The 26,412-nt window shown below is 44.8% G+C and overlaps 1 protein-coding gene across 1 annotated transcript in view; it reads right to left on the reverse strand.

Annotated features, from left to right (window-relative positions):
* Positions 1-312: 312 nt before the first annotated feature.
* Positions 313-26,412, reverse strand: part of fus (FUS RNA binding protein) — a 77,027-nt gene continuing 50,927 nt past the window's right edge. The window contains exons 12-15 of the mRNA XM_056288359.1: positions 10,772-10,895; positions 9,987-10,084; positions 787-922; positions 313-682 (exon numbers count right to left, since the gene is read on the reverse strand). Coding sequence (XP_056144334.1) covers positions 643-682; positions 787-922; positions 9,987-10,084; positions 10,772-10,895 — 398 coding nt within the window. The 3' untranslated portion in view covers positions 313-642. The remainder of the gene's footprint in view (positions 683-786; positions 923-9,986; positions 10,085-10,771; positions 10,896-26,412) is intronic.

Below are 26,412 nucleotides of genomic sequence, written 5' to 3' on the forward strand. Positions count from 1 at the left end.
GAGGGAATGAACATCCCTGAACTGAGGGGGGGGGGGGTGCTAATAGTAAATCATCTGTCGCCAGTACATCTGTCACCATCTTACAATGCTGTGATTGCACACATTCCCAAACCCTCTGTGAATAGAACACATAGCCATTGAAACTCTAGTTAATGGTCATGCCTATTTGCATATGAAACTGAACTTTGGTTTCGGTCATTATGCAACTGCATTGTTTATAAGGGTGGGGATGCCTGCAGTCAGTTTAGACCGAAGAGATCATTTAGTTGAGTGATGAAACATTTCTCTCAATAAATGTTGTGTCCAGATGAACTGATTCAATATTCTTTGATTAATATAGTAGTAGTAATATTCTTAATAGTAGGTAAAATAAGACTTGGGGACAATAGGGAAGTGAGAGGCTGTGTTAACACATGTGGTTGAACTATGACTTGTAAATACTCAAGTAAAGACAGCGAGAGGGAGTGGACAAGATACTCACATTGTTCTACTCTGTCAACCAAAAGTATCAAAGTAACATCTTCTAACAGTGTGTAGAAAAGGTGTGGCTTGGGCTGGGTTGCAGGGCCCACAGTGGATAGGGATACACTGAGTGGCCCTGGTGTGGGGAAGAACAGAGCCTGGTCCCATTTTAGAGATACTTTAGTAGGGCCTGTCTCGCCGCTCCTGTCTGTGGTCGCCTCTGCAAGAATGATTCATTTCAATATTATCATTGCATAGTATATATTGCTAGCATGCTTGTGTGTTTAGTATTGGACTACAAATAAACCTATAAGTGTATCTAACCTAGCATCCATCTTTCCAGGCCCATATCCTCCCCTGTCACCTCCTCGGCCTCCCCTGAAGCCTCCTCTGTCTCCACCTCGTCCCCTGAAACCCCCTCGATCAAATCCCCCACGGCTACGCTCTCCTCCGTAACCTCCTGCCAACACAAAAAGAAAGTATGCAGATGACAGAAATATCCACTGTTTCAACTTTGACCTGCAGGAGAAATTACACAGCAGACACAAGAGTCAGCTGTCAGAGAAAGACAACAGTGATATGATGTGATCCTAACAATATGCTTTGTGTGCTGCTCTACTCAGAAACACAGCGATGGTGGTCAAGACCTGAAAATAGTAACTCAGTTCACTTTCACACCTGCCATGGTTACTTTGGTTCAATCCAACTTTGGAGTAGTTTCCTTAGTGCAGTTGGTTTAAGGACATCCTAATCAAACCCATCCATCCATTCATTTTCCAAGCCATGGGACACTGCAGCCTAACCCAGCATTCATTGGGCGGAAGGCGGGGAAACACCCTGGACAGGCCGCCAGTCCATCACAGGCCTAATCAAACCCAGGTGCACACAAAATGCCCTGGTCTGCATGAAGGCGGTGGCCTTGGAATGCTTTGATGTGAGGAAGCCATTCAGACAAACTGAGCATTATAGGCTGCAAATGTTTGTTTCTGCTGATAAAGACTACTAATATAAACTATCTATCATCTTTAGTTGACTTTTTTCACATTTTAACAATTTATTAATGCACACACATATACATACATACATAAACACAAAACAAAACAAAATAAGACATCAAGACTGAAGGTTAATACAGTTAGATATAGCCTGGGTGATCAGGTATGACGATGGGATAATAGCATATCACAATAGGACCTTTATGGAGGTGTAACACAGCAAAGCTAAAACCGCCCGCTCCCACAAGATTTGTGTTGGGTTCCGCAGGATCCCAATCCCAATGCTGTCTTCTTAGTACAGTATTTTCAATTGAGTCATTAGATTAAACTGTGCCATCTAGTGGCATTAGTGGAAATGCAGTGTGTTCATCAGACAAAAATCACATGAAGTCGCTTTGGAATATAAGTCACAGGACCAGTCTGATGAGTAAAAAAAAAGTGATTTAAAGTCGCTTATAGTATAAGGAAATACGGTAAAACACTGTGTACAAATCTAATGGTATGTTCCATTCATCTTCGTGAGGGTTCCTTTAACAAGTACATCAAAGTAGGATGCTGTATTTCCCGGACTACAAGTCGCACTGAAGTATAAATCACACTCGGCAAAAAAACGCATTGTTGTGAGAGAAAAAAAAAATCATACAAATCACTTCGGTGTATAAGTTGCATTTATACTGACTAGCCAAAACATTAAAACCACTGGCAGGTAAGTGAATAACATCTCATTACAATGGCAAGGGGTGGGCTATATTAGGCAGCAACTAAACAGTCAGTTCTGGGAGTTGATGTGTTGCAGTGTTAATTTTGGCAGGGGCCCATGATGACCCGTTCACCGCCGAAAGCACTTACAATAGGAATGTGAGTGTCAGAGCTGGACTATGGTACAATGGAAAAAGGTGGCCTGGTTTGATGAATCACATTTAAACATCATGTGGACGGCCAGGTGCATGTGTGTCGCTTACCTGGGGAAGAGATGGCACCAGGGGAAGAAGGCAAGCCGAAAGAATCAGTGTGATACTCTGAGCAATGTTCTGCTGGGTAAAATTGGGGCCTGACATTCATGTGGATGTTACTTTGGCACGTACCACCTACTTAACCTTGTTGCAGACCAAGTACACCCCTTCATGGTAACAGTATTCCCTGATGGCAGTGGCCTCTTTCAGCAGGATAATGCACCCTGTTACACTGCAGAAAATGATCAGGAATGGTTTCAGGATCATGACAAAGAGTTTCCCCAGATCTCAATCTGATTGAGCATATGTGAGATGTGCTGGGAAAAACAAGTCTGATCCACGGAGGCCGCACCTCACAACTTAAAGGATCTGCTGCAAACGTTTTGGTGCCAAATACCAGAAGACACCTTCAGAGGTCTTGTGGAGTTCCTGCCTCAACGGGTCAGAGCTGGTTTGGTGCACGAGGGGGACCTACACAATATTAGGCAGGTGGTTTTAATGTTTTGGCTGATGGGTGTATATGGTGGTACATTATTTTCAATTGAGTCAAAAATTAAACAGTGCCATATAGTGGTCTTGTGAAATGCAGGGTATTCGTCCGACAAAATTACAAGTCACAGGGCCAGCCAGACGAGAAAAAAAACGCGACTTATAGTCTGGGAAATAGTGCATGCCGAAAAATGCAAATGCGAAACCCATTATTCAGTTGTACAAGTGTTCTTGGTATGAATCGTTTTTCCCATTTCCTTTTCCTGCTTAAATTCCCTACTAATGAACAGTTTAAGTGGCCATATCATTCTAATTTCAGCTCTCTCTCCCTGTGTGTGTGTGTGTGTGTGTGTGTGTGTGTGTGTGTGTGTGTGTGTGTGTATAACTTTGTTAAAAGAAACAATCAACGGTAGGGATAGTGCTCAACAAATAAGGAGCAAAATAATCCAGTTAGTCAAGTAAATTTTTTCATGCTATAAGCAATCATCAGCTGTGTCATTGACAGCTGATGATTGCTTATAGCATGAAACAGGCTTGTACTGTCTCATAGAAAATTTACTTGCCTGACCGGATTTTTTTTTGTTGACCCCCCCACCCCCCCCCCCATTTCCCCCCCCCAATTGTTTTGTATCCAGCCAATTACCTCACTCTTCCTAGCCGTCCCGGTCACTGCTCCACCCCCTCTGCTGATTCGGGGAGGGCTGCAGACTACCACATGCCTCCTCCGATACATGTGGAGTCACCAGCCACTTCTTTTCACCTGACAGAGAGGAGTTTCACCAGGGGGACGTAGCACATGAGAGGATCACGCTATTCCCTCCAGTCCCCCCCCCCCAAAACAGGTGCCCCCCGACTGAGCAGAGGAGGCGCTAGTGCAGCAAACAGGACACACACCCACATCTGGCTTCCTACCCGCAGACATGGCCAATTGTGTCTGTAGAGACTCCCAACCAAGCCGGAGGTAACATGGGGATTCGAACTGGAGAACCCCGTGTTGGTAGGCAACGGAATAGACTGCTACGCTACCCGGATGTCCGGCTCCACTAGAGTAGCTTTGCATTATTCACAGTTCAAAAAATGTCTTATTTATCTTATACTGGCCCTTTATGCAGCCCCTCAGTTAATCCTCTGTCTGAAAAGTCATTTTAGCTTGCTTTAGCTGTCGTTTTAAGACCCTCCTCCCTAAAAGCCCACTGCTTTCTTCTGATTGGCTAACTTCCGGAAGCCTGCCAAGGGGAAGCAGTCAGTTCTTTTAACACCGCCTCACCCTCAGGGGGAAACAGCTTGATGGGGAAACAGAGTTTGATACAACACAAGTGTAGGGGTTTCCGTAGGCAAACTATAAACCTACTAACATTATTTCTCGTTCTTGATTGGAAATGGCAACTTCTCAAATCCATCCATACATGTTTGAATCCAAATACAATCTGGAATAAGAGTGGACAGCACGAACATCCACAGCAACCAAGATTACAGCAGGACATCGCTGGTAAATATTACGCTCATTACCTGCTTATTGTGTGACATTACGGTGGATTTAGTCCCTCAATCACAAGTCGTATACAAAAATGTTTTTTTATATGCCGCTGTTATTTGATGTACATGTGGGAAATGAAATAAAATGCCGACTGAAGTGGAAAACGTCTGCTGTCAGGGAATAAAGGTTACAAAGCTGATAAAATGTTAATCTACTGTCGCCAAACAACTGTCTAGTATCTTGCTGCATCGTCGGTTATTTGTATGCTCGAGTCTATTAAATAAATGCCTTTAATACTACTCAAGTAGACCATTTTGCGAGAACATGTACATACATTTACCAAGAATCCCGTAGTTTGACAGGCTTTTGGCTTGGAATATCTTCACTTGAGCATTTATTGAGAGACTGACATGCCCTTTCTGAACACATTTTTTAACATTGGGAGTTTGAATCATAATCGAAAATAGGTGTGGTTTTATGAATTCAAAGCTGTTGGCTACAGTCTTCCTGGGTGGGTGGGGCTCGGTACCGCTCATCGCTTGTTATTTACAAAAATGTCAGATAGCGAGAGCGAGCTCCTCTGCGAGGATTACAGTTTCGAGGAGGAGGATTCGGTGATACAAATAACTGTTAAATAGATGATAGATATTTAGATAAAGAGATGGATAGATAGACAGACAGACAGACAGAGATAGATACATAGATAGATAGATAGATAGCAATATGTCGTAGCAAGATCAATAATAAAGTCTCAGCAAAATAGCACAAATTCGAGCCAAGTAGCTAGCAGGAGGGGGTGAAAGAACGGCTTCTCTGTGGTTTTACAGCATCTCGCTACAGACGCACCCTATATGCAAACTGACTGGTGTCTAGGTATCCACCGGCACAATTTGTTATTGGACACAATCTACAGTCAATCACAGATCTCTCTTGAGTGGCCGCAGACGCACTGTTTTGGCCACCGAATTTCTCCATGGTCACATTCCAAATCAATGGGAATTTTCAGATTTTGATGTCAGTATCACTTTAAAAGATTATAGTCGATTGCTTATTACTTGAAAAAAAATCGTGTTTGGGAGATGGTGGCATTTATCCTCAGCGGCTGTGAAAATAACACCATGATTGAGTGCATATGGATGAAATAAAGGCATGTAATCTGACTGCTAGGTGCACAGCTGTATTGTTTTGAGCAAATTGCTGTCATTGTATATGCCCGTGTCTGCACTGAAACTGTATTCACAAGCCATTTGGTCCAATTATTAATACAAGATGAACATTTCAGTGATTTCATATTTCTTCTCAACACAGCCCTTTACAGACGGAATAGCCTTGTCTTTTAGCACTAGCCTAGCCAAAAATCCAGCTTCATACTGGGCTCTATTGAGGAAAGAGTCCTCTGTGAAGTGGCGTGAACAAACAAAAACATAGACATAGGGCTGTTGTTAGCCCGAAAAAAGAAACTGTTTCCAATATTTTCTTTCGTGTCTCTTCTCCCACATTGTTGAATGTTGTGGAGTGAATCTCTCTTGTATGCATGTGTAGTTTGTCCTCCTGTCAGGTCTACATGGTGATGGTGGTTGCATGGCTCAGGTTCTGAGCTGTTCTGGTGGCACCTGGACACTGGCTTGGCATCCTCCTCATCATAATCTTCATATATTTTATAATTCCATTATAATTCTGTTATCTTCTTTCAGTGTTATATTCTGTAAATTGTGTACACACAACATCCATTGCACATCTGTCAGTTTTTGGAGATCCCTCTTCTGTTGCTCTCCCTGAGGTTTCTTCCAACTTTTTCTCACTGTTAAAGGACTTTTCCTTTCTTTCATGGAGTTGTTCCTAATCCAATGCGAGGGTCTAGGGCAGGGTGGGCAAACTTTTTGGCTCAAGGGAAACACTAGGTTTTAGAAATTGAAAGACGGGCCACTAATACTAGTAGTTGGTTGGGGGGCGGGGGATTTCCTAGCATAAATTACGTGAATGTGAAATCTGTTTCCCAAAAAGTAATGAAAATAAACTCACCCCGAGTGCTTGATTTAATGGGAACAGTGTTGCTGGTCACCCTTTTTTGCAAGCACATCAAAGTCAGGTGTGACTTTTGTTGTGGCAATTCACAGGACAGAGCTCAAGTGTTCATCAGTAAGTTGGGCTCTGTGACGAGCTTTGTTGATGTTCATCACACTGAACGTTTCCTCACACACACAGGTAGAGCCAAATAACACCAGCATCTTCTGTGCCATCCGTCGGATGTCTGGAAACTTGGTCTTGTTCAGTGAGGCATAAAACTCATCCAGTTTGACAGAGTTGAACTTCTCCTTCAAGACAGAGTCACACTAGAGACCAATCAGCTCCAACTGCAGTTCCTGTGGTGCTGTCTCATAGTTGAGTGACAGGGGACATGACACCAGCTGCAGTGACTTCTCAGTCTTTTCAAAATCAGAGAATCGACTACAGAATTCTCTGTGCAGGTTGTTCAGTGATTTGCTTTATTTCTTTGCATGCTGAGGCACCTCTTCCAGCACTGCTAGTGTTGGGAAATGAGCGAATGATTTGTTCATTACTTACCTTGAGAACAAAGTTAATTTGGCTTTGAAAGCGTTCACGTTCGCATACAGTTAATGCACAAATACATCCTTTCCTGGTAGCTTCACATTCAGCTCATTCGTGTGTGCCAAAATGTCCATAGCGAATGCAAAATTGTAAAGCCAGTCTGCGTCGCTCAGCTCAGGAAAATCGTCGGCCTTCTCCATTGACTCCAAAAATGAGTCAATCTCCCCTCAGAGCTACCACACTTGCTGACACACTTTCCCCAAACTTAGCCAACGGACACTGGAGTGTTAAAGTAAGTCATGATGGTCAGCATCAGTTTCTTCAAGGAATTTAATGAACTGACGATGACTAAGTCCCCTCGCCCGTATGAAGGTCACAAGTTTTACGACTGGCTTCACTACGTGATCAAGCTGCAATACAGTCTTGCATAAGGCTTCCTGGTGGATAATACAATGTAGGAAAATTACCCCCAACTCAGGGTCCTCTTCTTTCACACTGTACTTGATTCTTTTCAACAGTCCAATGTTTTTTCCTGTTAAATTTGGCGATCCATCTGTGGTGACATTTGCCAGTTTACACCGAGGTAGCTTCAGCCTCTCAATGCAGCCAGACACCCTGTCGTATAAATCCAATCCTCTCATTGTGCCTTTCATGGACTCCATGGATAAAAACTCCTCTGTGATTTCAAAATTGTCATTAATTCCTCTGACAAAATTAAGAGGTGTGCAGTGTCCTTTATGTCACTGCTTTCATCCAGTGATAATGAATAAAACTTTAAGGACTCTGCTTTCTTGATTAAACCACAAGCCAAGTCTTCGTCAAATAGTTCTATACGGCGAGTCACTGTTCTGTGTGATAAGCTTATGTTTTCAAATTTGCTTTTGCTCTCTGGACACAGAAGACTTGCTGTCTCCACCATACATTCCTTCAAAAATTCTCCTTCAGAGAAAGGCTTGCTTGCTTTGCCAATTTATATGCAAGTAGATAACTTGCCTTTGTGCTGGACTCCTGAATTGTAGACTGTCGGGTAAAAATATTTTGCTGAGCCTGTAAATTGGTTGCAAACCTTGAAGCTGTACTCGCCCCTTCTTGAGATGAGAAATTGCTAGCGTAGTTAGCATGTTTGGTGGAAAAGTGTCGGTCGTATATTGTATTCCTTGAATACCGCAACGTTTTCTTGACAAATCAGACATATGGTCTTTGATCGGACTTCAGTGAAAAAATATTTTGCTGTCCACTCTTTCTTAAAAACCTGGCACTCGCTGTTGACTTTTCGCTTCTTTGGTCCGCTCATTTTGTGAAAGTAGGCGATTGCTACATGCTCTGATGCTCAATGCCAGAGGCAAAAGTGAAGTTCAGGTCAGGTGAAGCGATGAGTGACTCTTGGCCTCTACATTAGAAAAGGCCAGTTGTATTTGCAGTGCGCCATCTACTAGTGGAAGCAACCGTAACTTATTGCAGGTAAAAAAAATAGCAAATACCAGTCATTTTAATTAATTATAGTATTAATTTAAATGCCTGACGAGGCGGCTTAAACAGTATGCGGCCCATGGGCCGTAGTTTGCCCACCCCAATCTAAGGGCAGAATGTTGTTTTGCTATAAAGCTCACTGAGGCTAATTCTTAATTTGTGATAATGGGCTATACAAATAAAACTGACTTGACTATTGTCTGGTGCTTTCTTCTTTAGGAAAGGGGAATGAATTGACAACCCAAGCATTCAACTGTGCCTGGTTCAGAAAGCAGTCCTCAGTAAGATGAAGGGGATGTAAAAGGTTGGGGTTGTAGTGTTGAGGAATAGTGGTAAAAAGGAAGTTTAACCACTGATTTTTCATTTCATCTTCCTTTGGAAGTCCATATTAAGGGGAATTTGCCTTTGCACCGAAGAAAACAGCATCTTCGACATTGGGATATGCGCTAAGCAAACTCTTCCCGGTGTTGCACCAAAATCTGTGACCCATCCGCCCTACCAAACTTTGTTTGAGGGCCAGTCAAACTAGCCACTACGTGGGCATTATGAAAATGTGTTACATAGTGATGTAAGTAAGTAACGGAAGAAAACGCTGGCCTACAAATGAGGCATTTCCGGCAGTGTTTTCTGTCGGAGAGAATAACTCCCTTTGGCGTGGACTTTGGGCTTTGCTGCAGATGTTTCACATGCACCTCCCAGCTATATAACACACTAAAGGAAAGGGAAAAAGCCAGAAAGCATGATATGAACTCTCTTTAAGGTATCAGTAAGTGCATGACTCTTGTTTACAAACTGCAGATCCCTTGGTTTTAATTGCTTGAAAGTAAACCCAACCAACTGAAGAAGCTAACGTATCAACATCACAAACACTATAAACTTAGAAAAAGAAACTATAAAGGCGGAACGCGACTTTAAAAAAAATTGTTACCGAAACACCTGCAACTACCTTTGCCAGAGGAACCATTTATTTACCAACACCATTAGATGAAACAGTAAGTTATGCATTCATAGACCGCTTCTGGAGTTAACGATATATTAATATATAATAACTAAACCAGTAGTACACATGGCAAGATATTTGCTTCTGCCACAATTAATACCTGCTTATCAAACATTAATTGCGGGTGACAAGTCAAGCTCCTATGCAGGTGCATGTGTCTGCTGAAACAAACCAACTGTCTGTCAGGTAAAAGTACATATAAAAGTTTGGCTTTCATGTCTACAGACTGCATCCTTTCAATATGAATACCACAGCTGTATTTACAAGTAGTTAAGTTGCAAATTTTCCTGGCACATAATGGCACTAATTAGAGTTAATTAGTGCCATTTCAGTAAGAAAATCTACTATTACCCATTTTAAGAAACTCCTATGATAAATGACTTAATTATATTAAATGATTGTCCTTTGGAGTAATCCTATAACAGAAAATAAAAGCAACTAATATAACTCTTATTTTTCCTCACTCAGAGGTTTGCCAATATCCCCTTTCAAAAGCATTTTTTTTAAAAAGTCAAGTGCTAAAAAAAAAAACCTCCAGCCTAGGGACTTATTTTGTGCTTGGCTTGATAAAGGGGCAGCAAACTCCTTACCTCTTTCCATAGGGGGCATTCCACCTTCACCCTCCGGTTTAGCAGCCTTGCACTGGTTACACTCATTGCGCCAAGAAAAGTTCAAGTTGCCACATTCCCTGGAGAGATAAAATAGGGAAAACAAAGTGTAAACACAACAACAAGGAAATGAGACTCTCTTACAACATGTTTTCTTTGCATGAGCACCAATTCGAATTCCACCTTTTTCCTCTCCCTCGTCAGACTTCAAAATGTAACCTGCTGTAATTCCTCATGCTGTGAGGTTCCTCAACAGCCTGAACGCTTAGACCTTCCATAAAATGACTTTTTGACCGTCTTACTCACTGTCGGTGTCATGTGCTTGTGATGTTTAGGTCTGTGAAGTAATTTATGTTTTTAATGTACTTTGTTTTAAATATTTATTGTGTGTTGTTTGTATTTATGTGGCACTGAGGTCCTTGTGAAACATAATTTCGTTCTCTTTTATTTATGAGACATGCATATAAGGCAATGACAAATAAAAGCAGTCTAACTCTAAAGGTTTTTGTGGGGGCCTCTATCAGGTCCTCAGGCAGAGCATTCCATCTACTTATTTATTGATAGATGATAAACAGGTTTATTAATGTTGTGTTGTTTACACATACTTCCTTATACTTTACTTGCCTTTTTGCACTAAAAGTCAAAAGGAATTCAGTCACCATTGTTCAGGTCAAAGCTTTGTTTTTTTTTTTTTACTTTGGCACAAACATTTGAGGGGCTGCCAACAGAGAAAACTCTCCTGTCTTTAACCTCAAAACCAGACTTACGGGTTTGAACATTTCCAATCTCCAGCTCTCTGCTGTCCACCTCCTCCCCCGTTACCTCCTGGAAAACCTCCTCCTCCTCCTCCTCCTCCTCGACCCCCGCCAAACCCACCACGACCCATCGGTCCTAAACAGTGGATGACATGAACATGAAATAAAACAAAATTGTCTGCGCTTTCAGCATAATTGTCTAAGCTCTGATAGGTAAGCCAGATTCTTAGTGCATCTAGTACCAAGAGCAGGTGGCTGTTCATTTCATGATTTGTAATGACAAGGTCAGAAGAGTCATGCCAATTACTTGTACTGTGTTGCATCAGCTCTAAATAGGTGTGCTAAGCACAACTTTCATATATGAGATTTCAAACCAACTACTACTACTACTTTTGGCTGTTCCCGTTAGGGGTCGCCACAGCAGATCATCCGTTTCTATCTAGATTTCAAACCAACATGAGGCTATTAAGTGAGTTTGAAAGATGCCAAATAGCAAAAATGCAGCTGGCAATTTTATTTGTTGCAAACAGACATTATGATTTCGAATAATCATGACAACATAGAGCTAACACTGAAAGCAATCTCTTTAAACACTAAAAAAAGAGACAAACTTAAAAATAACCCTAAAGAACTCAATCAATGCTCGTGTGAAAAAGCTAAAAAAAAGAAAAAAACAAACAAACCAAAAAAAAAAGGCTTCTGAGTGGTGAGCCAGGCAAAGTCTGTATTTACAGCAAGGTTGCCATTCAAAAATTGCTTACATCCACATCCAGTGCACAAAGATGCATAACTTGCTGTAAAGAGTACCAGAACCTCGATATATAAGGAGTGGAGAAAAGTCCCATTTCACCTTTTCACCCAGGCTGAAACACAACAAGTCCTGCTGTGCTTGGGAACCAAACTGCCTTTTCTTTGTGGAGATTGTTTTCACTTCTGGTTGTAGGATGTGAGGGATTAATGTGGATAAATCGACGTTTGAGGCACTGGAACATATTAACTAGACTGAGGCTTCAAAAGACGTCTGTTGAAAAGACATCTGAAGGTACTGACAAAATTGAAATAATGAATTATGTCAATTGAATGTCAGGAAACAACTTGACCGAATCAAGTTGAGGATAGTTGTACAGGACAACAGGAGAGACCTGAAATAACAGCAAACTGATCCAATTCAGGGAGGTAAGGACATTCACTTAGGGGTGATGACCAATTGACAAATGAAATAATGAATGTCAACTGAATGTCAGTAAACAACTTAACACGACAGAATCAAGTTGAAGAAAATTGTGACTGCAATAGGAGACCGGAAATAACAGCAAACAGTGATCCTATATTATGAGTACGATTGGAGAGACCTGAAATAATAGCAAACAGTGAACCTATTTAGTGTATATTGTGACAGTACAATAGGAGATACCTGAAATAACAGCAGATAGTGATCCTATTCAATGAAAGTTGAAGTTGAACAGCTGGAGGGATTGTTTTGTTTTGGGAAAAATGCCTCCCCTCTCTTCTCCCTCCACTGAATGCACGAGCTGTGCCACGCTCAGCCAGAAAATCACATAACTTGAAAAAAGAATCTCTATGTTCTACCAAATACAAGAGGACAAAAACACTTTGATTGCTGCTTCCTAAGCTGATGTCCCAGAACCGGTGGATGATCAGAACCAGGGACATCAAACCTGTTGCGAAGGGGCTTTTAGACATGATGAGCCCCATGCAAGTGGACTATGCGGACACGATTCCCTACTCCGGCCCGAACCCGCTCGAGACCGACACCACAACGGATCTTGATATGTGCTATTGGCTAAACCAGGGAACAAGACCAAAGATCCATTTCACCCTTGCAGTGTCAAACCCTGAGTTCTGGACAGTTGTCCAAGGTAAAAAGGGGGGCAGACACAACAAGCGCAGTTCCACTAATGTCTCACCAGAGGTTTGGCTGGAGAACAGGTTCATTATTTTGGATGAGATGCCTGACAGTGGGCACAATGGTAATGCCACAGGTAGCATTAGTACTGCTAGCTCAGAAGCTAATGTCGAGACCTGTGCAGCCATGGCCTGGTATACAGCTAAGCCCTTAAGGAGCCTCTCTTGGCGGCACCCGGAGGTAAACAACAGATCAATAGCCGCCAAAGCTGGGGTCCGCGGTGGTGTAGCGGTCTAAGCATCGGCTTTGTGTTGATGTAGTTGCCCACTGGGAACCGGGTTCGTGCCCCGGTCTCGTCAGATCCGACTATGGCCGGACTCGATGAAGCAGCAATAATTGGCAATGCTGTCTTCGGGAGGGGGGCAGAGTCAGCTTGTGTTCGTCACATGAATGCGTCTCTGTGTGTGTCGAAAAAAGCAGTGGTTTGACCTGGATTCGCCTGGTCACGAAAGTGGGGAGGCGAAAAAAGGGGAAAAATCAGAAATACATTTTTAAGAAAAAATAGTGTCACATCATCAAAAAAGACAGCATCACAACAGAACATGCACTGTATATTAGAAAAAGAAGTTAACGAAGACAGACATCAAACCAAAGACTCTGCTGGTAGGTGACCATATAATAAGAGATGTCAACGGCAAAGTTTTGAAAACTGTCTGTCTTCCTAATGCTATGGTTTGCAACATGGTCCAAACACTGCCACAAATGTTAATCGATTATCTGGGCACAGACACATGTATTATATCTGAAGACTGTTGTGTTGTAACGTTGTTATTCTATGTTAAGTACACTGAGAGAGCCACGAAACCGGAGTCAAATTCCATGTATGTGTAAGGTAGTAATGCAAATCCGCCACAGGGTGGCACTGTTACGCTGTATGTTCCCCTGGGAATGCCGCAAATGGCGATGTTTGTCCCTTTTGCAACACCGTACCCCCTAAGTCTTGTCCCGGGCAAAAGGCTACGTTGATCAAATGTTTTTTTGTTTGTCTGCCGGAAGCTGTGAGTATGATGAGGCCAGCGGCCAGCTGATTGATGAGAGGTGAAGTGTAAGCGAGTGCCAGTAAAGTGTCCAGGTCTCAGCCACGATCCCAAGCCTCCGCCTCCTTCCTTTTCCACGCAAACATCATACTACAACAAACACAACGCAGAGTCCCAGGGCGTGTAGGGAGACGACGGCCGAACGCAAAGTGCGGGTTACATCATGGTGCCGTGACTCGGATCGTGGTGCTTCGAGATCCAAGGAGATACAGAGACTCGCGTCCTCGCCTTTGCTGCTGCATTGAACTGCGTTACCTTCAGTGACTGGACAGTGTGGTGGACTGAACTACTGTCATCGGCGTTGCAGCATTGGCAAGATACTCACCTCTTCAAATATCCTTTAAAGACTGTTGAAAGCTTGCTATATCCATTTGAGGACTTTTTTATGATATTTCGATAAACTTAACTGTTATTTGAGTTGTGTAAAAGTGTGCTATGTGAGATCCTGCTATAGGAACACTGTGTTTAACATTAAGCTGATATATATCATTCATAATTTTTTGGTTTTGGTTAAGGGTTGTGTATTGACCATCTGATTTTGACTCAAGTTTAATGTGAGTTTTGAGTTGATAGTGATAATTGTTTTTTGATATTTACTGGAAAAAAGGGGAGATTTTGCATACACAGCTAAACTTATTCTGTGAACACAGTGAATCATTAATAGTCATCTGTTTTGACACCAACAGTTACACCAGTCATAGTGATTTAGAAAAAAATATATCAAAATGTTCAGTGACTATGCAGATTATCCGTCAAAGCAAGAAGGTGCCTCTGCTGCCACACCGGGTTCCCAACTGCCCCCGATACCCACAGCCAGCCACAACTGTGACACTCCAGCCCAGACACAACCCCACCTTTCAAGCAAGGGCGTAACAACCACCAGTGCTGCAAATCAACAGCAATCAGTGAGGCCAAAGCTTAACAACTACTTCACTAGCCCCACCACCACCCAACAGCTGATCCTCCCTCAAGACCACCACAGCAGTCAGCAGCCCCCATACCCAGGACTAAGTGCACCACTCACTCCACCACCCCCAATACTGTCACCTTACCCTATTCACTACTCCACTCCAGCTCATGCACCCACCTTGCCAGCCTCTAAAGCTCCAATGCAAGCACCCTCACTATGTTTTGACAGCAGCCCAGCTGCCAAACCAATCCACCGAAACAGCAGGCCACACTACAGCCTGCCCAGTGCATCCCTTCCAGCTGTACAGATATTAGTGGAACCTAATCCCCCGGCCCAAGCCAGTGTGAACCAGCACACACACCCTTTGCCCATTCACAGCCTCTCGTGCCCCACCTCCACGGAAATGCAAACTGTATAGCGGCCTACCATGACTCACCCAGACACCCCTCCTTACCAAAGCCCTGCTGCCGAGCCTAAACCCCAGGTCTACACTGGTCCTGCATATAATCCCCCTGTGCCCCAGGCCCTCATGCCAAGCTTTCAAATGCCACCAATGATGAACATTATGAGCTACCCCTCTTCTACTGGCCAGACCCTTCAAAGTTTGCAGCATGGATCAATCCCCCAGCTGCATATGTCACAGCCTGCTGCCCTCTACCCCCAAGAGGTGACCACCCCACTAGCAGTGCAACATGTAGCCCCTAACCACACAGCCCCTGCCTCAGACCCTCGAGTTGTCATGTACCACAACACACTCCCACAACACCCTCCACCACACCCATCCACCACCCTGCACATGCACCCACGTCCGTATGAGCCCCCAATGAATGCTGCCGTCAGAGCCACAGCCAACACAACCCTTCCACCAGCCGCATATGGTGGGTTCATGCAAACTCATCAGGTAAAAAATGTCCAAATCTTCACTGGCAATCCAGACAGCAAAATAGTTGTAGAAGACTGGGTTCGTGATATGCAGTACCTTCTGGAGGCAATCGAGCTCCCCACACACCTCCGCTTTCCGACTGTTGTGCGACACCTGAGCGGTGAGGCCAGGAAGCTAGTCCTGAACCTACCCCCCCACGACCAGACTCCAGAGAAGGCGTATGAGGAGCTCAGGGCTGAATACAGCGACACACAAGGCTCACTTGATCCACTAGCCGACTTCTATGAGCGCAGCCAGAGGTCCGGAGAGTCTGCCTGCTCTTATGCTATTGCTCTGGAGGCAACACTGAGAGCGGTAGAGGAAAGTCAGAGAGGGGGCAGGCAATTTCCTGATCGTGATAGTAAACTCACTCGACAGTTTCTAAGAGGGCTTATGGATGAGATGGTGTATGCAAGGATCGCACCAATGAAGCCCAGGCTTTTGAGTTTCCGGGAGCTGCAAGCAGAGCTTAGAAACCTTGCAAAAGAGACTCAGAAGTTCCAGTCACAACACAAGACAAAGAAAGCGCTCACCCAGGTGCAGGTCACATCAGAATGTGATACCAATATGAGGTCAGAGAGGTCAAAACACACTTCAGAGTGGACAGAGCTTAAAGATATGGTCAAGAAATTAGCTCTTAGCCAAGAAGAACAGGTGACCAAGTTGGCTCACCTTGAGTTGAGAATTGCTGCACCTACCCCTGCACCAGCCCCTGCACCCCCACTAAGGCCCCAACCATCTCCCAGAACAGTTACTCAGGGCTCCAGTGTTGTTTGCTACCGGTGTGGGAAGCAAGGGCATATAGCCCGAGTATGTCGAGCGGTGCTCCCAGATCCCAGTCCGCCCTGGACTCACCGACCCCAGCCTGCGACCTCCGCAGAGAGCACCACGCCCCACTCAACGCAGCATTTAAACGCCTAGAGCCTGTGGTAACTGGGGCAACCATGGGCAAGCAGCAAGACCCCCCACTGCAGGTGAGCGATACTGATGATGGAGTAGAGGACATTCCTATTGTGGGTCCCAGGAATGAGGGTGAGGTGGAAGTCAATGGATTAAAGTGCAGGGCTCTTATCGATTCCGGCTCTCAGGTAACCAGTATTACTCACGGATACTGGTGCAACCACCCTGACCTCCATGGACAGAAACTACGGCCCTCTAAAATACCCATAGCAGGTGCAGCAGGTCAGGATGTGCCTTACTCTGGTGTCCTGCGTATTAAGTTGAAAGTGCTGGGGAAAGAGTTCCAGAGAGTGCCGGCTTTTGTTGTCCCTGACTCCGAGTATCGCTCCTCCGTCCCACTGCTTGTGGGAACTAATGTCGTCCGTGCCGCCAGGAGGCACCTCCAAGCAACCTATGGGGAGCAATATCTTCAGCGGGTGAAGGAAAGCCATCCAGAGTGGTACACAGCTTTACTGGAAACTGGCGACACTGAATATACAGGAGCAGACGACATGGTGGGCCCTGCTGTGTACACTGGCCGTAAAATACGCATCCCGGGAGGGAAAGAGATGGACTTAATGTGCAAAATCAAAACTGGCCCACAAAGAAAGACATACACAGCGCTAATTTAAGGCCACGCCTCCATTCGGCTTCCTCAGGACCTTATGGTCGCCAAAGTTCTTGCAGATGTGAAGAAAGGCTGTGCTCCTGTCAGAGTGATGAACCTGTCCCAACAAACTGTCACAATCAAACCACACACACAGCTGGCCAGCGCCTTCCTGGTGGACAGTGTTGTGGATTTTTCAGCCACGGAGCAGGGTTGTCATCAAAATGAGGAGAACAAAGAGACATACCGGTGTCTGCACCAAGTTGTGAGCAGTGGTGGGGTGGACATAAGTGAGGCAGCAGTGGAGAATGAGCGCCAGCGCGCCCTCCTAAAAGAGCTTGTGGAGAGGAATATTGGGGTGTTCTCACAGCACTCAATGGACTACGGCCACACAAAAACAGTGCAGCACGAAATCCCCCTGGTCGACTCAAAGCCCTTTCGACTCCCGTACCGCAAGATTCCCCCTTCACAGTGGCAGGATGTGAGGAAGTTGCTGACAGAAATGGAAACAGCAGGGGTTATCAGGCCTAGTAAGAGTCCATATGCTTCGCCAGTAGTGATTGTTACCAAGAAAGACGGATCACTAAGATTATGCATCGATTACCGAAGGCTTAACGCCTGCAGCACAAGAGATGCATTTCCACTGCCCAGAATAGAGGAGGCCCTGGAGGCTCTGGGTCAAGCAAAGTATTTCTCAACACTTGATCTCACATCTGGATACTGGCAGGTAGAGGTGGCGGAGCAGGACAAACACAAAACAGCATTCAGTACTCCCATGGGGCTGTTTGAAGCCAACAGAATGCCTTTCGGCCTTCAAAACGCTCCGTCCACCTTCCAGAGACTCATGACCTGCTGTTTTGGCGATCTGAACTTCACCCATCTCCTGATCTACCTTGATGATCTGATCATATTCTCTAAAACCTTTGATGAGCATCTGGAGAGGCTGCAGCTGGTGTTCGATCGACTGAAGGAGCATGGCTTGAAGTTGAAGCCTTCCAAATGTCAGCTTGTGAGAAAGGAGGTGCACTACTTGGGTCACCTGGTGTCTGCGGAGGGCATCAGGACAGACCCAGAGAAGATCAGCAGAGTCAAGGACTGGGCGAGGCCCACGAATCGTAAAGAGGTGCTTCAGTTCCTGGGATTCACCGGATATTACAGGCGGTTTGTGTGCAGTTACTCTACCTTGGCCGCGCCCCTGTACCGCCTTACCGCTGGTGACCCTAGAAAGAAACGGAGAGGGGGGAAGAAGAGGTTAGTGCCTGACCCGCCCTTTGTCTGGACTGATGAGTGTGAGGAGGCTTTTCAGTCACTGAGAGAAAGATTGACAACTGCTCCAGTGTTAGGCTATCCAGACTACAGCCTACCCTTTCTGCTCCAGACTGACGCCTCGGGGGAGGGGCTTGGTGCTGTATTAGCCCAAGTTCAGGACGGAGTCGAGAGAGTCATAGCTTATGGCAGCAGAGGCTTGAGCCCAGCAGAGACAAGGTATCCTGCACACAAACTAGAGTTCCTCGCTCTGAAATGGGCAGTGACCGACAAGTTCTATGACCATCTATATGGGCGCAAGTTCTCAGTCCAGACAGACAATAACCCCCTCAAGTATGTCATGTCGTCTGCAAAATTGGATGCTACAGGTCAGCGGTGGGTGTCTCGGCTGTCAGCATTTGATTTTGATGTGCAGTATCGAAGGGGACAGAATAATGCGAACGCTGATGCCCTCTCCCGGCTGTCTAACCAGGAGGTCACCCAAGTCCTGCAAACCTGCCCTCAGCTTGTATCAGCCAAAGTACAAAGGTGTGTAGAGGAACAATCTCCCCAACAACTGGAAAGCTCCGCTTCAGAGGGACCTGAGCATCAAGAACCTCTGTCACACACGCTCGGTGAATCCTATCAAGATGTGGGGATGGACTCTCTACCTGCATTGACAAAACAGGAGATTCGTGCAGGGCAAAAAGAGGATGCTGTAATCGGTCCCGTTTTGCACTTTAAAAGTGTGAACCAAAAACCGAGCCGCAGCGAGAGGATTGGTGGTGGCAGGCAGGTTTGCCTTCTCTTAAAAGAGTGGTGGAGGTTATTAGTAAGGGATGGAATAATGTATCGTCAGGTCCAAGACTGTCAAAGGGGAGTAGTAGAGCAGCTGGTACTACCAGAGAGATTTCACACATCCGTCAAGACTGCACTTCATGATGACTCAGGGCATTTAGGGTTTGAGAGGACGCTGCAGATGATAAGGGAGAGATTTTACTGGCCTAAGATGTTCCAGGAAATCAAGGCTTGGTGTGAGCAGTGTGAAAGGTGCTGCCTCAGAAAGACTCCGACTGCAGGCCTCAGGGCTCCCCTGGTCAGTATTCACAGCAGCGCTCCTATGGAACTTGTGTGTGTAGACTTTCTGACTCTGGAGAAATCAAAGGGAGGCATAGAAAATGTGCTTATTGTCACTGACCACTTCTCCCGGTACGCCCAGGCCTATCCCGCTAAAGACCAAAAAGCCTGTACAGTGGCGAAGGTACTGTGGAAGAACTTTTTCTGTCGGTTTGGATTCCCAGCAAAACTACATGCAGACCAGGGGCGTAATTTTGAAAGTGCTGTGGTGAAAGAGCTGTGTAAGTGTACTGGTGTCACTAAGACACACACAACCCCCTATCACCCCCAGGGTAACGGCACCACCGAAAGGTTCAACCGGACTCTCATGGACATGCTGGGGACACTAGAGCCTCACCTGAAACCCCGCTGGCATGAGTATGTGGATGCAATGACACATGCGTATAACTGCACCAAACATGACTCTACTGGGTACACACCGTATTACCTAATGTTTGGTAGACATCCACGACTCCCAGTCCACCTGATTTTTGGGCTTTCTACCACCAAAGAGCCATGTGAGTATAGTGAATATGTCCAGACCCTGCATGACTGTCTGTCGGAAGCTTATACTAAGGCTAACCAGGCCTCACGACATGCAAAAGAGCAGCAGAAAAGGTACTATGATCAAAAGGCAAAGAGTCAAGGTTTCAGCCCAGGGGACAGAGTCTTGGTCAAAATATGTCATGTGGAGGGACGGCAGAAACTGGGAGACAGATGGGAGTCACGCCCATACATTGTGGTGAAGAAACACACCAGTATACCAGTATATGTGGTCCGAACAGAGGATGGTGAAAAAGAGAGAGTGGTTCACCGCAACCTTCTTACACAGTGTATGTTTCTTCCGGTGGAGCGGGCTGGTGCAGCAACAAGTGCAGGAGTTGAGTCTGACATGGGGGACTGGGAGGTGGATGGCATGGAGGTAATGGGGGAGGAAGCCGAAAAAGTGAGTCAAGGGGGGGAAGAGGACATAAATGTCAGCGACACCAACGCACTTGATGGCCCCAGCCTGAGGAGGAACCCACAGAGAACTCGACGTCCCCCAAAGAAACTGTCTTACGAGTCACAGGTGGTGAGATCAAAAGAGGAACAGCAGAAGATAGAGAGGGGCTGGACATTGTGGCAGAGGGCCATAGCAGAGAGAGTAGCAGGGCACGTATAATCCACGGGAAAAAAAACCCAAAACAAACAAGTTTTATTAATGGTTTATTTACTTTGATTGCATTTACACATCTACATTTCATATGCAACTCATGGTATTAATACGTCACTTTCAGTGTGATCTGTTTTAATGTTTATGCTCATAAGTTTTATTTGTTTTGTTTTGTTTGGTCTGATGGCTGGGACGCCATCAATTAAAGAAGGGGTAGATGTAAGGTAGTAATGCAAATCCGCCACAGGGTGGCACTGTTACGCTGTATGTTCCCCTGGGAATGCTGCAAATGGCGATGTTTGTCCCTTTTGCAACACCGTACCCCTAAGTCTTGTCCCGGGCAAAAGGCTACGTTGATCAAATGTTTTTTTGTTTGTCTGCCGGAAGCTGTGAGAATGATGAGGCCAGCGGCCAGCTGATTGATGAGAGGTGAAGTGTAAGCGAGTGCCAGTAAAGTGTCCAGGTCTCAGCCACGATCCCAAGCCTCCGCCTCCTTCCTTTTCCACGCAAACATCATACTACAACAAACACAACGCAGAGTCCCAGGGCGTGTAGGGAGACGACAGCCGAACGCAAAGTGCGGGTTACATATGTGCAAACCTACACAGCCAATAAACATGATTCTGATTGTGCATGTTGGAACAAATGACACTTGTCCTGGAATGACACATGGCTCAGAGCTGTTAAAACTGGACTTCATACACCTAATGGACATTATACGATAAGTCCCAGCTCAGATATTTGTGTAAGGTCCAATCCTCACTTTAGGGAAAGGAATTGAATGTTTCAGTCGCTTGCTAGCATTTAATTCTTGGCTTTCCTCCATATGCACTGCTCAAAAACTGGGCGTCATTAACAACTTCAATCTGTTCTGGGAGCAACGAAACCATTTCAGAATGAAAGGGGTTCATTTAAAAAGAGTGGGGGTCCACATACTACTGCCAACTTAACCTATGGCCTCCAGTACCCCACTGCTGGTATTTGGAAAAGGTCAGGAAAATTTGGGAAAAGTAGACCAATCTTTTCTACCCATGGGACAACACCATGGATCATTCCCACTAACGTACCTGTCATAACATGTGAAATAAAGTGCACAACTTGTGAAATAAAGTGCATGCTGCTCTACTTTATTTTGACCTCACCCCACACTGTACACTTGACCTATGCCCTAGAGCATGTGTAGACACATGATGTACACAGCACTTTCTATGGTCTTTGACTACACAGAGCCACTCACCCGCTTAATCACAGATAATCAATAACTGTCCTAAACAAATAACATGGCCTGCACGAAAAAGCAGAAAGCTGACCAGGAAAACCATCAGTTCAAATCTAACCAGACTGATCAGCTTTGTTTTATTTTACCGGACCAAGCCATTGCCAAATCAACATGCTTGATATGCATGCAAACCGCAGCTGTCTGCAAAGTACATAATCTCAAGCGGCACTTCAACACTATGCATGCTGCCGGTTTTAATGCCAGCTATCCTACAAAATCAGATCACTGCAAACAAAAAAATAGAAAATATGATATCATACAAGCACTCCATTTCTACTATCTGAAAATCAATATCAGCACAAGAAAGTGAAACAGCTGCATCATTGCATGTTTTATGGAACCTTGCTAAAGCTAAGAAGCCATTCATTGATGCTGAGTTTATTAAAACGTCCAACTGATATGGTTGGCGAAGTTTTAAGTTGTGAAAAAAAAACAAGAAAATGGTTGTGGAGCTATTAAAGCAGGTGCCATTGTCGGCTAACATGGCAACAAAAAGAGAAGAACTTTTAGTGGAGGCGTGTTTTTCAATCTCTTAACCAATTTGAAGAAAGCAGAAGCCATATCACTAGTCATAGACTCGTCCTGTGACTGAACCGATATGGAACCGCTGTCTGCGCTTGCAAGATTTTTTGATGGGAAGACCGTTCAGGAAGAGCTATTGTTTGCTTCCTCTGCCTGGCACACAACTGGGAAAATCATCTTTCATGAATTAACACAGTTCTTTGAGAAGAATGGCCTGGATGTGAGCAAAATTGTGTTCGTTGTCACTGGTGGGACTCCCGTCAATGGTGTTGTCCCACCATTGACGGGGCTTGGTAAGCAGGCTTGCCGCTGTTCACCAGGATTCCACTGCATTATTCACAAATCAGTGTTGTGCATTTAACTGTGTGGGGAAATGAAAGAGGCGATGGATACTGTGACAAGACTTGTAAATTCCTTTCGTGAGAGTTCTAGTCTGCAACATTGCCTTTTCAGAGCATTGCTGGAGGAAATGTCAGTGGAACACAAGAATCTTTTGCTGCATAATTATGTTCGCTGGTTGAGCAAAGGCTGTGTGTTGGAGAGGGTGTGTGACCTGCACAATGAGCGTGTGTCATTTTTATCCAGACTGCAGAGCCGAACAGCCCAAGAATATCAGAGATTTTAAAGTGATAATAAGGTAATGGCTTATGTTATTTTTTTTTGTGACATCATGTCTCATCTAAATTACCTGAATCTGCAATTACAAGGCAAGAACCACACTGTTGCAGACATGTACGAGGCGGCTGAAGCTTTCTAGTCAAAGCTGAACCTTTTGGAGAGAGCTATTCATAGGAGAAAGTTGCATTTTCATTGTGAGAAGAATGAAATGGATCCAGTGATGAAGGATTTTGTGACAAGCCTGGAAGAAACCCAGGGAACGATTTGAAAGCTCCCCTAAGCTCTCAGGTGACATCCTCTGCTTCCTGAGACAGCCGTTCTCTTTTTCGGCTGATGGCCAGTGGACTGCTGAGGCCAAAAGGCTGGTACCTTCCATAGATGAGGCAACTCTTCAGATGGAGGTCTTGGAGATGGGAATATTCGATTTGCTCAAAGCACAACACAAGGACATTTGGGTGAGTGACTTTTGGATCAACATGGTTCCCCAAGCTCGATTCAAAAACATGAGAGATATTGCGATGCTCCTACTCACAATTTTCCCTTCCATGTACATATGTGAGTCATCGTTTTCTTCAATAAACTCGATCAAGAACCAGGAAAAAAACAGATTCCAATGCACATCTTGGCCAGTGCCTCAGAATTGCCACAACAGAAAACAGGCCCTACATCAGAAGGATTGCCTCATCCCATCACTCTCACTTATCTCACTGGATGGTAAATGAACATCAATTTATTTTTGTTCATTTGTCCATAAGTAAATGGTTGGTTTTGGACTTGTTTTGTTTTAAGAGTGCATTTTGCTTCTTGTGTGATCCTCAACACAGGCTTTGAGAATCCCAGGTCTAAATTATTACTACTACTACTACTACTACTACTCTACTACTATTAATAACAATAATAATAACAGCAATAATAATAATAATCGGGCCTGTAGAAGTTCAACCCCTCCTCCATGTGACACGGACCGGGCAACACAAGTATGGCAACCCAGCAATACAAGTGGCCAAAGGGGTTCTGACAATTAAACACAATGATGCAATTACGACTAACTATATCACCATACCGCAACGGTTGTAACGCGGGTTAACAAGGACTGCGATCCCCAGCGAGGAACCAGGCTGGGATTGAAAAGTCTGCTACTGGAACAAACTATACCTACCTAGTACTAGAGGAACACCACACCAAGGACACTCCTCACAGTGGACTTCAGTGCACAACAACTAAAAACCCAACAAAAACAACAAGACAGAAATGGTCTAGGGAAGAGTATAAAGATGTTATGGAAGCATTCTACACTGCTTCCCTAAACCTGACAGTAACGTCAATGTCCAAAGCTGCAGCCAACATCTGGCGAGAAAAACACCTCACAGACAGATTGAACCTGGATGCCAACAAACTCTCTAATGTCCGGTGTGACATCATTAAAAACCAAAGACTGGGGTCCGCAGTGGTGTAGCGGTCTAAGCATTGGCTTTATGTCGATGCAGTTGCCCACTGGGGACCGGGGTTCACGCCCCGGTCTCGTCATATCCGACTATGGCCGGACTCGACGAAGCAGCAATAATTGGCAACGCTGTCTTCGGGAGGGGGGCAGAGTCGGCTTGTGTTCGTCACATGAATGTGTCTCTGTGTGTGTCGGAAAAAGCAATGGTTCGGCCTGGCTTCGCCTTGTCACGGAAGTGGCGAGGCGTCTCCTTCGAGACTGCCGGCCGGAGAGATGCAGTTGGCGAACGCGTGCAGTACGAGGGTGTGTGTTTGAATTAAAATAGGGATCAATTGGCCACTAAATTGGGAGAAAAAGGGAAAAATCTGAAATAAATTTAAAAAACAAAAAAAAAACAAAGACTAAGAGACCTGGAACTCCAGAACTTGCGAAAAAAAGATTAGAGAGAGCATCCCCAACACGAACATCGAGGAGCTAATCATCAACCAACCAGACGAGACAGCAGCAACTGGTTTAGAGGACGAAGAACAAGCAGAAACCACCATCATGGACCCCCCAGAAGTACAACACCAAGCAGAGACAGTGCAGGAAGAATACAATGAGAAAGAAGCAGAGATTACAGTAAGCATCCGGCAGAGATGGGAAACCCTGAAAGAAATTCCTGTCAAAGAACGACTAATAATCCCAAAGATCAAGAAAGACCAGCACTCCAAAGAAGCCATCAGACTCACCAACAAAGCCATCCAAAACATCAAGGGTGAGATGACAAGACCGTTGAACCTAACAGAAATCAACCAGCTCATACATGCGGCCGCCTCAGCCATAGCAGACACAGTCAGAAAAAGACCAAGACAACAACAGAAACGGAAGGGAAAACAACCAGTTCGGAAGAAGAAAATTGAGAAGGAGATTAGGAAACTGCAGAGACAACTATCACTCCTGAGTGAAGCCAAGAAAAACTCCAACATCAAAGAGAGAAAAAGGAAACAACTGAAATGAAAGCTCAACATCAAACAGAAGAATGATATATCAATACATAAAGAGATGCTGAAACAACAGATTCAAGCAAAGACACAGAGACTCATTAGATTCGACAAGAGGAGCAAGTTCTTTTGGCAAAAGAAGATTTTCAAAGAAGATGCCAAAACTTTCTATCGTGATCTGGGCAAGAAGAAGAGAGACGTCAGCGAACCACCTACAATAGAAGAAGTCGATGAGTTCTGGAGTAAGATCTGGGAGAACAAAAAAAGACACAATGATGGAGCTACATGGATGCAGCAACAACAGGATCAATAAAAACACAGAGAACCAAGAATGGTCAGACATCAACACCACTGAGACCACTGCTGCCATCAACAAGACCAACAACTGGAAGGCACCAGGGATAAACAGAATTGCCAACTTCTGGATCAAGAACCGGCCTAGCATCCATGAAGACCTTGCATGGGCCTACAATGACATCATCAAGAATCCAAAGAAATCCCCCAAATGGCTCACACGGGGAACCACGTACCTGCTCCCAAAGACAGAGGAGACACAGAACCCAAAGAATTACAGACCCATCACCTGCCTACCAACAATGTACAAGATCATCACCTCCATCATTACAGAGAAGACCTATAGCTACCTCGACAAAAACAACTTGTTACCAGCAGAACAGAAGGGATGTAAGAAAGGTAGCTATGGATGCAAGGACCAACTACTCACCAATAAAGCCATATTGGAAGAAGTCAAATCGAAGAAAAAGAACTTGTCAACAACATGGATTGACTACAGGAAGGCATTTGACAGCATGCCACACTACTGGATAGTGAAAAACCTCAAGACCTACAGAGTCTGCCCAACAACGACTGTCAAATTCATCACGGAGAGCATGAAGACCCGGAAGACCACCCTGAATCTCCATCATCCAGAGGGGTCGTTAACATCGAGTC

The sequence above is a fragment of the Lampris incognitus genome, chromosome 10 (genome assembly GCF_029633865.1).
Source record: "Lampris incognitus isolate fLamInc1 chromosome 10, fLamInc1.hap2, whole genome shotgun sequence".
In the NCBI taxonomy this organism is placed as follows: domain Eukaryota; kingdom Metazoa; phylum Chordata; class Actinopteri; order Lampriformes; family Lampridae; genus Lampris; species Lampris incognitus.